We start from the raw sequence: 13,276 nt of genomic DNA, 5'->3' as shown, positions 1-13,276 counted from the left end.
TCCTAGTGGGGGCCCCCCTCAGCAGGCCTGTGGACGAGGGCGGACCCTAAGTCGGCCCCTCCAGTGTGGGAGGGGAGCCGGTTAAGGTGAGGCGTAGAGGAGGGAAGCTGGTTAGGGTTAGGGTTAGGGAGAAGGGTCTACAGTGGAGTATCATGATTTTAGATGTTAAAGATTATTATCATCTAAAATCACTTTAATATTCCATTAAGTTGTGCATTTGATAATTTGTAGAGGAATTGGTTGAATTGCCAATCTGGAACTGAGGCTTTGAAACCATGTGTGGAGGATCGTTATCAAGCCTCCACTAAACAATAGAACCAGGAGATCTGCAGTGGAGGATCCTGCAGGGGGCTCTGGCTGGGAATCGTTTCATTGGAAAAATCAACCCCACGGTGTCCGAGAACTGTCCATTCTGTGACAAAACTGAGACTCTAGTTTATTGCTATTTGGACATAGACTGAGAGTCCTTTTCCATATATTAAAAACAGTGTTTTTAAATTGTGGAGAGGTTCGGTCAGAGGCTGCTTTTGTCTTTGGTGCTGGTTACGATAAGGAAAATTGAAAAAAATTGAATTTTGTGGTCGGGAAGCCAAAATGGCGGTTTACAAAAGCAGGAAGAACCAGGTAGAGCAGTAGGCAGGCCTTGGGCTGGCAGAGATGTTTGGGGTCATGGTGAAGGCCAGAGTCAGGTTGGACTTCAGGTACCACTCATTAATGGGCACAATGGAAGAGTTCAGGGGCTTATGGAGCTTCACCTCAATAATCTCTATCTCTCTCTCTCTCTTTCTCTCTGTCACTCTCTCACTCACTCTCCCACTCTCTCTCTCTCTCTCTCTCTCTCTCTCTCTCTCTCTCTCTCTCTCTCAATTTCAATTAAAACCCTTTTAACAATGACAGCATGACTTGTGATGGGACCTGGTTTGTGAGTCCAGCCCAGGTGGAGCTCACTGACAGGACAATATGGTAAATATGCTGTTCTGTATTACACTTAATTACGAGTTCACACACTTTACTGTGCTGAGTTAGAATTAGGTCAACCAAGCACATTTTCTATTCAATGTTATGATGAATACTTACTGTATTGTATCATGGCAATAGTCTTATTGCTGTGTAATTGCAGCCTATTTTAGGCTACGGTTTGTTTTTTATATGAACTAAAAACAGTCTCTTGTATCGCTTTAACAATGTGTGTTTGTGTGTGTATTTGTGTGTGTGTGTGCGTGTGTGTGTGTGTATGTGTTTGTGTGTGTGTGTGTGTTTGTGTGTGTGCGTGTGTGTGTGTGTGTGTGTGTGTTTACCTTGGCATTTTCTAAATACCTGCCTGTAAAGTTTGTACCAAGATGAACCCAATCCAATCCAGCCCAACAACATGCCTCATTGAAGTGAAATTGTCCGGCCTCGAGCAGGACACCTGACACCTGTACAGTGATGTCATGGAACAGCAGCCAATAGGAGGTTAGTCTGAGAGGAGGGTAAACTGGGAGGGGAACTGGTACAACTGGTTGGTTCACAGGATAATTTCCTTGTTACCGACAGACGGTTTTGTGATGCTCACTTCATTACAGCAGTGAGAAGACCCAGGTAATTTTCTCCACTCTGATCCGTGATTCATCATAAATATCTATAACTTATTAATCATATCAATAGGAAAGGCACTATTTTACTATCATCAGGTATGGGTTGAAATCGTTGAGTACTCTCACCTCTCACTGTTCACTGCTGTTAGTCAAAACAAAACTACTGATTGGCTACTACCTCTATTTTACCATTGTTATACATTATAAATGATTTTACTTTATTTAACATGGTTTTCTAGGAATGGCCTCTGCGACATCGTGGTCTAAGGAGGACTTTTCATGTTCAATCTGTCTGGATGTGTTCAACAGCCCAGTTACCACACCATGTGGACACAACTTCTGCAGAACCTGTATTACAATGTTCTGGGATGACAAAGTCCAGTACAAATGTCCTGTCTGCAACGAGCTGTTCGACACAAGACCTGTTTTACGGGTTAATACGTTCATATCAGGGATGGTTGATCAGTTTAGAAGTTCTGTACGAGTCAAAGAGCAGCCTTGCGTTGAACCCGGAGAAGTTCCTTGTGACGTCTGTACTGGGATCCAGCTGAAGGCAGTGAAGTCCTGCCTAATGTGCTTTATCTCTTACTGCCAAACCCACCTGGAGCCACATCAGAGAGTCGCAGGCCTGAAGAAACATCGGCTGGTCGAGCCTATGGACCGTCTGGAAGACAGGATGTGTAAGAAACACGACCGACTCCTGGAGCTCTTCTGCCAGTCTGAACAGTTGTGTGTGTGTCAGTACTGCACAGAGACAGAACACAAGTCCCATCCTGTTGTACCTCTAAAGGAGGAATATGAAGTGAAGATGGCCCAGCTGGGGAAGATAGAGGCTGAAGTTCAGCAGATGATCAAGGAGAGACAACAAAAGATTAAAGACATCATAGACACGGTGGACCACAGCAAAGCAGACGCAGACAGAGAGATAGCCGATGGTGTGCAGGTCCTCACTGCTCTGAGGCGCTCTATTGAAAAGTGTCTGGATGATCACAACAAAACGGTTCAAGAGAAACTGAAATCCACAGAGAAAGAAGCTGAAGGCCTCATCAAAGAGCTGGAGCAGGAAATAAAAGATCTGACCAATAGAAGCTCAGAGGTGAAGCAGTTCACCCAAACTGAAGGCCACCTCCACTTCCTCCAGACCTTCAGATCCCTGAAGGATGCTCCACCCACCAAGGACTGGACGACGGTGGAGGTCCGTCCTCCATCATACGTTGGGACCTTGAGGAGAGCCCTGGATCAGCTGGAGGAGACACTGAACATGGAGATGAAGAAGGTGCCTGACCTGAGATCAGCTCTACACAAGTGTAAGTGTCTGTTTGGTTTGATTTAGGGCTGTCAAATGTACATTCAATATTACAATATTCTTCAAATATAAAGAAATATTTTACATTCAAACTAAATTAAACATGTCAAATGATTTTCCGTTAAGATATGAGTGCCGCATTGTTTGTTTAATAAAGCTACGTAGCTTAATACGTATAGAAAAGCTAAATAGCTGAAAATATTTGGACAGAGTTCAAGTTTAAAATCTGAACAGAGTTAGCGTGATAATGTAAACATGCATCATTTAAAAAACGTAATGCAAAAAAACGCATTGCATGCTTGCACACTCACAGCCAGACACAACAATGACAAACAAGTTCTAGAGTGGTCCGCAGAATACAGAACCTGTGTAACATAGTATCTTTAGAATTCTATGATCTCTACGTGGACCATAACACTACCCCCTCCCCCGCATACTCGGTCGAAAGTCTTCCTGCGTGACACTTGTCGCATATGTGAAACTTGTCGCTCACCGAGAGGCAAGAAGAAAGCAAAAATATATATTTTTACGAAGGAAAATGACAAAAATGGTTACGCACAGTGACTTGGATAAGTAACTTTAATCTGATTACTTGTTTGGAAATAGTAACGCGTTAGATTACTCGTTAATGAAAAAAGTGGTCAGATTAGAGTAACGCGTTACTTGTGTTCACACACATACATATCCATAGGCACTTGTGTCATCCCCTGCTTTACCAAAAACATACCGTAGGGAATCGAAACAGTGACCCCAAAAGCCTCATATGAACCGAACCGTGGATTCGGTTATCCGTTCCACCCCTAGTTTTTGTAGATGGCATGACGTGAAAAATGTTGTTTTTCAGTACATTAGGTTTTAGCTTCCACAGGAAGCAGACACCCAGCCATGTCTGAATAACCTAGCCTCAAACCACAGACTCACTCTCAAAAACCAAACAAACTATAACTCAGACTTGTATACTGAACGGACTAGCGGAAGGAAATGGAAATAGGACAGGAGTAGGAACTAGAAATTGTATAATCATGAGGAAATTTTACTTGCACTGCCTTTAACCGCTTAAGTGTGCGTATATTAGTATGTTTGTTTATGTATGTGTACATAAGCTTATGTATGTTTACGAATGTATGAGTATTTATACATATGTTTACGTATGTATGTGTACACATTTTTATGTACGTATACAAATGTATTAGAATGTGGATGTTTAGCTAAGTGTACTTATGTGGGATCGGCTTAGCTCAGGAGGTAGATTAGTTGTCTTGTAACCGAAAGGTTGCTAGTTCCCCAGCTCCTCCTTGCTGAGTGTTGATGTGTCCCTGGGCAAGACACTAAACCCTAATTGCCCCTGACGAGCTGGCTATCGCCTTGCATGATTGACACTGCCGTCGGTGTGTCAATGTGTGTATTAACCGATGTAAGTCGCTTTGGATAAAAACGTCTGCTAAATGCCCTAATTGTAATTGTTCTTAGCTATACATCTTTGTAATATGTATGTATAATTTGTTTTTGTACATGAAGTATGTACGTATGAGTACATGCCTATGTATGTATAATATGTATGTATGAGTACATGTCTATGTATACATAGTATGCATGATCCAGTTCTATGGTTCATCAGTCCATCTCCAGCCTGTATGTCAGCTCAGCTTGTTCAGTCTGTTGTTTACACAGGTGTCCCTTTGAAGGTTGAGTGCAATGTATGTGTATTGGGAAATACAAAAGTGTTGTTTATTGTTTAGATATTTCATGTGAGTAATAAGCTCATCATGCTGAACAGTTTATGTTTATGTAGTGTAATTATTGAGGGAGTGAATGTACTTTATGCATTTGTCGTTGTTTCGATGATCTGATTGGGACAACCACTCACACACACATGGGATTTACAATTAACTTTAACTTTAACCTGTTAAGCCCTAGGCCTATTTCACAGGCCTCCTGCCCGAAATGACATGCCCAAAATGAATAGAGTATGCCTCCACTACTACAAGGGCTATATGAATGAAGTTGGTTTCAAAAAGAAGGTGTCACCTGTGAGGTGGCTGCAGAAGTGTCAGAATCAATATAGATGTTACTGTGTCAGAGTAAATTCAGCTAGAACATAGTAAGAAATGTCCATTTTCAATTTTCGCCTAGAGAAAACACATTATTTAGAGTGAATACCACCTTGAAACTATGGAATAGTAGCCCAGAACCTTTAGCAAAACATATAACAACATCTGATGAGTACCCTGTTCCAGGATAAATGCTAATAAAGTGAATAAAGTGATTTTAAAGAGGTTTAGTACAGGGAGGTCAAGGCGGACTAAATGGTGCCATTTGGGCACTTTTGGGCACCATTAGTGCCATTTAACCTTTCTAAGGTACCAGACTGTAAAACTAATTTTATTTCACTGACATATCACTATAGGTATTCATTCCATCCAAATTCTGCAGTTTTGACTTGTTTTGAAAATTCACCCAGACCTCTATACATTTTCCCAGTCAAAGAAAACCATACAATCTAAATGAAGTTTGACTCCAACTGGAGCAGATATATTTGAGAACAAAATATAATAAAACCAAACTGTAAAAACAAAGGTAAAAACACAGCTAAAGACTACAATCACTAGGGATAAAGATATATATATAAACACGCTGGCAGCAACTTTGAACAAATATATAACTAACTAAAACTTACTATATACACTAAGGGCTGTCATGCCACTGCTGGAAGCAGTTCTTTTTGGAAGTGAAGCACAAAGAGACCTGGCACTTCCTACAGTACAATTAATTCGTGTCCAGTTCTGGCAACAGCAAGTCAATGTCGTCAGACGAGGACTCGAGAGGGACTACAGTAGCCCCACTGTCGCTAGTAATGATAGCAAATGCCTCCGCAAACGTATAGCTCTTTCTCCTGCCTGCCATTATTTATTTGAAAAGAATAACAAATAGAAAAAAAAGGCAAGAAAATACAAAATAACTAGCTAACTACTAGCTAACTAGGAATGCAAACGTTGTAAGAAGCGTGTTGTAGGAGCGTATGTCTCTATCTAGCCGGAGTGTCTGCTCTGAGAATGTTCTCGGCGCTTCTGGCGCGAATTATGCTGACCTTCCAGTCAAACGCAGGAAGATATATTGGATATGCATCGGTCAATTCGGATGATTGACCCCTCTACCGAACCGTCAGAGCCAATAGAGTCGAGGGACGGTCAAATCGAGGGACCCAAATCCATGTAAAAAAACACCATTCGCCAATCAAAAGTATCACACTGTATAACGTTTTTTATTTGTTTATTTATTTTGCTCTTCTTTGGCTGCTAGTTTGTGTAGGTGGCATGAAAAAGCGAAATCAGCGGCGGCCAGTATGCGCGCATGCACGTTCTGCATGTTTGTTATGGGCTCATTTAGTTGCTTTGGTGTTAGAATTGTGTTTCGTTTTCGTAAAAATGGTTATCATGGGCTTTGAGCCGAGCTTCTACCCGTCACGTGGGTATGCACCATGGACATGTTGGACCATGGCGGTGCTGTTTACAGCACACGTTGGCACAGCTGCCACCGCCACCGGGGGCGCTCGGGTTTAAGAGGTTAATTATCTTAAACACAATGTTTACTATTGCTTAGAAAATCTACAGCACATGATTCCACTATATTACCTATCATATGATACTTTTTTGGTCTTTCTATGTTAATGATTGAAGAAGAGAGAGCGACCAAAATATGACTCTGAAAGAAAATAAAAAGAAGAACGTAGGAAAACAGGACTAGTGATGATGATGATGATGATGATGATGATGATGAAGAATGGTTCAGCAGCTCATCATATCTTGTTTTCCCTTAAGATGCCTGTGAACTCACACTGGACCTAAACACGGCCAACAGAGGACTCTCTCTGTCTGAGGAGAACAGAAAGGTGATGTGGGCTGGAGTGGACCAGTCATATCCGGATCACCCAAAGAGATTTGAGTCCGCGCCCCAGGTGTTGGGTAGAGAGGCTCTGACTGGGCGCTGTTACTGGGAGGTAGAGAGGAAAGGATGGGTTAACATAGGACTGACATACAGAGGAATCACAAGGAGAGGACGGGGTGCTGACAGTAGGTTTGGAGAGAACAACAAGTCCTGGAGTCTTTATAGTGATGATGGTTACACTGCCGGGCACAACGGTAGATATACAGCCATACCTCTCCGCCCCGCTGGCTCCACCAGAGTAGGAGTGTATCTGGACCGGCCTGCTGGCTCTCTGTCCTTCTACAGAGTGTCCCCAGGTGGAGGAGGGTCCTCAGACACACTGACACACCTCCACACCTTCCAGGCCTCCTTCACCCAGGAGGACCTCCTCCCGGGGTTTGGGTTATGGAGGGAAGGTTCCTCAGCGTCTCTGTGTCGGTTGTAGAAAAAAAGAAATGGGCGGATGGGTGGGCGCGCATGCGCACACAAACACACACATATACACAAGCACACTCGCTCCCTCTCTCTCTCTCTCTCTCTCTCTCTCTCTCTCACAATTTTTCTTTCCCTCTCTCTCTCTTCTGGAAAGTATAGCATGATAAACCATGAAATACTTTTAAGGTCTCCCATAGTTAGGTAAGTACACTAGTTAGAGGATGAGAGGCTTTGGATGAAGAGGCTTTGGAGGCCTGAGAGGACTGATGACTCAGTGTCTCTGTGGGAGTTATAGTCTCTCACTCTCTCTCTTTTTCTCTCTGTCTCTCTCTCCATCCCTCTTACTCTCTTCCTCTCCCTCTTTCTTTCTCTTTCCCGCAGTCTTTCTCTCTTTGTTTCTCTCTCTCTCTCTCTCTCTCTCTCTCTCTCTCTCTCTCTCATTCTCTCTCTCTCTCTCTCCCTCTTTTTTCCCTCTCTCTCTTCTGGAAAGTATAGCATGATAAACCATTAAAAGACTTTCAAGATCTCCCATTGTTAGATCAGCACATTTATTATTTGAAATGTATATAAAATACCTATTGATGGTAAATATTTTTGTATATTTTCAGACATCACCAGTTTTGGTCTTAAGGGCTCTAATATCATCATTTTTGTCATAATCCTGATTTACACCTGATTTAAAGCAGATTATATATTTTATTTATCACAACTAGGAGGTCTATGGTATAATGTTGCATGTTGTAAATTACTTTAGACTTAATCTTGATTTTTTTTGTGTTCTGATGGGAACCAAACGGCCGCATGTTCAGTGATTAAAGATACGTTCACACCTGTTGACGATTTGTAAAGTCTGCAGCTTTTATTGTTTTAGTCCTCGTATTTATTGTGTACATGTAAGGGACTATTTTCCTGTTGTATTTGTTAATGAAGCATAATTGCAATAAACAACTCGGTGGATCCAACTGAATGTTCTTGTGTGTTCAGCCGATGATTTTTCGTTTTATTAGTAAATAATTCTTCCGTAAGTGCCTTGATAAGAATAATAATAATAATAATAATAATAATAATAATAATAATAATAATAATAATAATAATAATAATATATTAATCAGAAATTATAAATAAAACAAAAAATGTTTTTCCTCCCTGGGTTTTTGTTGGGGGGGGGGGGCCTCAGTATCTCTGTGTCGGTTGTTGAAAAAAGAATCGGACGCGTGCGTGCGTGTGTGTGTTTGTGTGGGTGTTAAATAACAAAAATTAACAATGCTAATTTGTTAAATAATGAACCGTCTTCCAAGGCGCGGGCTTCAACCAGTAGAAACAGAGTGAAGCGTTTGAGTCTGCAGCCGTCAGAGCGGCCATGTTGAGTCAAACAGCACAATGTTAGACACTGGGGAGGCCATGACGGTGGTTACATCTTGACATGCTAAGACTGTGTGTGTGTACTTGCGTGTTATTGTGTGTGTGTGTGTTTGTGTGTTTGTGCGTGTCTAGCCTCGTAGATGGGTGGGGGGAGTCTCACTCTTCTCACCGGGGGGGTGGAGGACCTCCAACCATATATATATCGTCACCCTCTTAAAGTAATGGCCTAAGTCATATTTTCAAGTTGTTCAGAAAACAGAAAAAACTGAACCATATATAGAGTATATGATATTTATGAATCATTTCAAACACAAAGGTTATGACAATAGATTACTATTGATATACAAATAATGATGTCAGTCAATTGTGTAACATAAGAGGATAAGATGACTTAGGCCAATTTATGAACATGCCTTTGTGATTTACTAAATTTTGAACCTGACTTGGGCCGAATTAATTCTGGAATAAGTGAGGCAAAACAGTGGCCACCATCTTGAAACGCTCATAAAATTGCCTAAGTCACTCTTGTCTAGTGACTTAGGCAAAATAAATTGGCCTAATTCACACTCTTGACACAGGCCATTACACTAAACGGGTAGGATCACATGATCTGTTCAACTGAGGATGTTGGGGATTTTACCAGAGGTGGCTAGCATCACAAAGAGCTGATTTAGGCAAGAAAATCATTTTGGCAAAAAGGTGACTTAGGCCATTACTTTAAGAGGGTGACGATATAACATATTGAGAAGTTCAAGGGGATGATTGAAGACACACACACAGGGTCTGTCCCTCTGTCGGCTGTCTGATGTTGTGTTTAATCTGTTGAACACAACATCATGTGTGTGTGTGTGTGTGTGTGTGTGTTTGTGTAGGTGTGTGTGTGTGTGTGTGTGTGTTTGCGTGTCTGTGTTTAATCTGGTTAACACCGAGGTCTACCAAGCCTCTCTGGTGCTCTTCTGTCCGTTCGGTTGCTTCACTTATTTCCACTTCAACTGTTGTGGTCCACCTGGTAACTAATGACGCCACCGCCTTTCTGAATTGCCATTAGTCGAGCGGGTCCGCCTCCTCCCTCCCCTCGAGTCCTGCCGGTCCAGACCTTCAGGAGACCAGACGACCATCCTCCACACTCAGCATGGGGGCGGGGGCACTGCCGCTGCTGCTGGAGGTCCTCTCCGGGGGGTCTGCAGGTAGGACCCTTCAGAGCGTCTCGGTCCGAACTATATATAGAACCGGAACTAGGACTATAGTGGTCCCGAGGCCGTGCTTAGTTTCGCTGTCTTTCCTTTTGATGTGAAACTGCGTTTGTGTACAATCTCAAACTCGAACAATTAATCCACAGGATGATTAATCATTCAGTGGTTCCGATATTTAAACTGATTTTTCAGAAACCAGTTAGCGTTTTGTTTCGACTGCGTATCATTTTGGGTCCGAACTGAGAAAACAAAAGTTAGTATGAGACTAAACTGGATGATGATAGTGGGTTTCTGAATCTGTTCTTAAAGTCAACAGATGGGTTGGTTTATCAGAACCACTTTCATATTGTTCGATCCTAATCACTTTAATTCTATATCAATTCATATCATCATATTTAAATTAAACACGAGTAATCAAGTGAAAGGGAAAATATTGCCTCCCAGGTCAGTGAAGTGTTGCGCATTAGATGGACATTCATGCACATTAACAGTATGTTAATAATGTTTATTTAAGTTATTCATATCTTAAAATACTTAAGGAAACTGTCTCATTAAAATGTTCACTTGATCAACAGAAGACACATTTAATCTCACTATAAGTCATTCCTGGATCAGACATCCTTGAGAATGTAAAAATGTATTTAATACAATGGTGGATTAAGGAATATACAGTTATAAGAATGAAACAGTTAGCAACATTTACATTTACATTGAGGGCGTTTAGCAGACACTTTTATCCAAACAACATTAGTCAGCAGGAAGAGAAACGACACTATATCGCTGTGGGCACAGTAAGGATGTTCATATAACCAAGCACTAACAATCACTAGGTTAACCCATTCCCCGTATTCACCACAGAGAGCTAGGTTAACCCATTCCCCGTATACAACACAGATAGCTAGGTTAACCCATTCCCCGTATACAACACAGATAGCTAGGTTAACCCATTCACCGTATACAACACAGATAGGTTGGTTAACCCATTCCCCGTATACAACACAGATAGGTTGGTTAATCCATTCCCTGTATACAACACAGATAGCTAGTTTAACCCAATTCCTGTATCCAACACAGATAGCTAGGTTAACCCATTCCCCGTATACAACACAGATAGCTAGGTTAACCCATTCCCCGTACACAATACAGATAGCTAGGTTAAGCCATTCCCCGTATACAATACAGATAGCTAGGTTAAACCATTCCCCGTATACAACACAGATAGGTTGGTTAATCCATTCCCTGTATACAACACAGATAGCTAGTTTAACCCAATTCCTGTATCCAACACAGATAGCTAGGTTAACCCATTCCCCGTATACAACACAGATAGCTAGGTTAACCCATTCCCCTTACACAATACAGATAGCTAGGTTAACCCATTCCCCGTATACAATACAGATAGCTAGGTTAAACCATTCCCTGTACACAACACAGATAGTTAGGTTAACCCATTCCCAGTTTACAACACAGATAGTATGGAAGAAATTAATGATTATATTCTAACGTAAACCATGATTATTATTAGGCCTATATATCTAATGGTAGAAAGCATCTAAAAACGTCTCTGGACTCTTATCTAGGACTTGGCACAGCGCCAGGGAGTCTGGGGTCAGAGCTGAGTTAAGAAGCCAACACGACCCCAGAGGCTATGGGGTCAATGTGTGCTGACCTCCGCCTGGTGGTTTAGATTAGTGTTGTCGGCCACTCGCTTAAAGGAATGTATGACTGGTCGGCCATGGGTGGCCGTGGGTGGACACCTCAAACAAGAAACAGCTTTGCACGTGAGGATAAAAAAGAGGCTGGGAGCTGTTGACCGGCAGTGCTTTGCAAACTACTCGGCTTTGTTGTTGCCTTTGTAACGATAAAGTCTTTTTGTCATTCTTGCTCCGGACCCCTCGGTTTCTTTTACTCTCTTAGCTAGTTGAAGGGATCGAACTCGGTTATTTTCCACCACAATAGCTAGGTTAACCCATTCCTAGTTGAGTGGAAGATTCAAATGAAGCAGTTTGTGTTTTAGACGAAGCATTGTACTATAACCTGAAGAAGTGTCGATAAAGTTAAAACAAATCCTCCATAAATGACCTGAAGACAGGGGGCAGAGCCACATGCTGTCTCCAGTGATGTCTGTCTGTCTGTCTGTCTGTCTGCCTGTCTGTCTACAGTGATGTACAGCATTAACCTGTCTGTCTGTCTGTCTGTCTGTCTGTCTGTCTGCTCTCAAGTGATGTACAGTATTAACCTGTCTGTCTATCTGTCTATCTGTCTACAGTGATGTACAGTATTAACCTGTCCGTCTCTCTGTCTGTCCAGAGTGATTCACACTCTGAGGTATTTCTCCACGGCGTCGTCTGGCCTCTCATCCTTCCCAGAGTATGTTGGTGTTGGGATGGTGGATGAGGTTCAGGTTGATCACTATGACACCGTCAGTAAGAGAGCCGTACCCAAGCAGGCCTGGATGGACCAGGTCACCAGAGAGGAGCCAGGCTACTGGGACAGGGAGACTGATAGAGAACTGGGTAGCCAGCAGAGGGACAAGGTCAGAGTAGAGGTTGTTAAGAAGCTCTTCAACCAGACGGGAGGTATGTTCATACATTTTATATTGTGGTAACCCAGCACGGTGAGCGAACCACCACCTCCCGAAACAGGACACAACTTTGCTGGGCAACAGCCAAAAAGGCATGGGACAGTTGATTAATTTTGTTTAGATGCTACAGGCCGAAATACTAAATTAATATGTACTTACTTGCTCCTTTTAAGTATAACATTGCTTGGGGAGTCCAATTCCTCCACTGAAAAGGGTGGAAAGTGCTTACAACTCTCTGCTAGTTAGCGATCTATCTCTTCTCTACATGTAGTTGTGTTGTGTGAATGCTGCTGAGGGAGGTAGCCTATTTGATTGATTTGCTGAATTGTCCAATCATGTGGTGATAACAAAAAAGAAAAGCGATACCATTGGCCTGGGGCGCACACTGCACGCACTAGGCTAGTTATTTTGAACGACCAATAACTAGCCTAGCCCAAATCATTGACGTTCAGATGCATTTAAATGGTTGCTGGCAGTGACAAGTATTTCACAAAATTAAACGAGGATAAACACTATGTATTTTTGTTGATTTATTTCGTATTGATAATAGTTGATTAATAGTTGGCAGATATATTCAAGTGAATATTTCACGTAGGGGCGGCGCCCTAGCGCCCTCTATTGACCCACCGCCACTGGTTTAGTGGAAGTCTCAGGTATGGCAGTTTGCACACCGGTCTGTCCGGAAGTATAGTGTTGAACGCCGAGCTGAAATCCACGAAGAGCATTCTGACGTAGCTACTCCTCTCCTCCAGGTGGGACAGGATGGATTGGAGAGCTGTCGCGATGACGTCTTCTGTGGACCTGTTGGCGCGGTGGGCAAACTGCTGTGGGTCTTGTCTGGGCGGGTCTGGGTGGCATTGAAGAGATGATGTGGCTACGGACTAGCTTCTCAAAG

At 42.4% G+C, this 13,276-nt stretch overlaps 1 protein-coding gene across 6 annotated transcripts in view; it reads left to right on the top strand.

Annotated features, from left to right (window-relative positions):
• The first annotated feature begins 1,492 nt into the window (after window positions 1-1,492).
• The window catches only part of LOC307085304 (tripartite motif-containing protein 16-like), a 37,706-nt gene continuing 25,922 nt past the window's right edge, over window positions 1,493-13,276 (top strand). For 2 of the 6 annotated variants that reach the window (XM_079750055.1, XM_079750053.1), the window contains exons 1-2: window positions 2,791-2,884; window positions 9,653-9,791. In XM_079750055.1, the coding sequence (XP_079606181.1) occupies window positions 9,737-9,791 (55 nt within the window). In that variant the 5' untranslated portion in view covers window positions 2,791-2,884; window positions 9,653-9,736. The other 4 variants (XM_079750056.1, XM_079750058.1, XM_079750057.1 and 1 more) reach the window with 4 other exon arrangements.

This window comes from Pollachius pollachius (assembly GCF_949987615.1).
Source record: "Pollachius pollachius genome assembly, chromosome: 13".
Taxonomy (NCBI): domain Eukaryota; kingdom Metazoa; phylum Chordata; class Actinopteri; order Gadiformes; family Gadidae; genus Pollachius; species Pollachius pollachius.
Note: the sequence above shows the minus strand (reverse complement) of the source record. Positions and strands in the feature narration are given on the sequence as shown.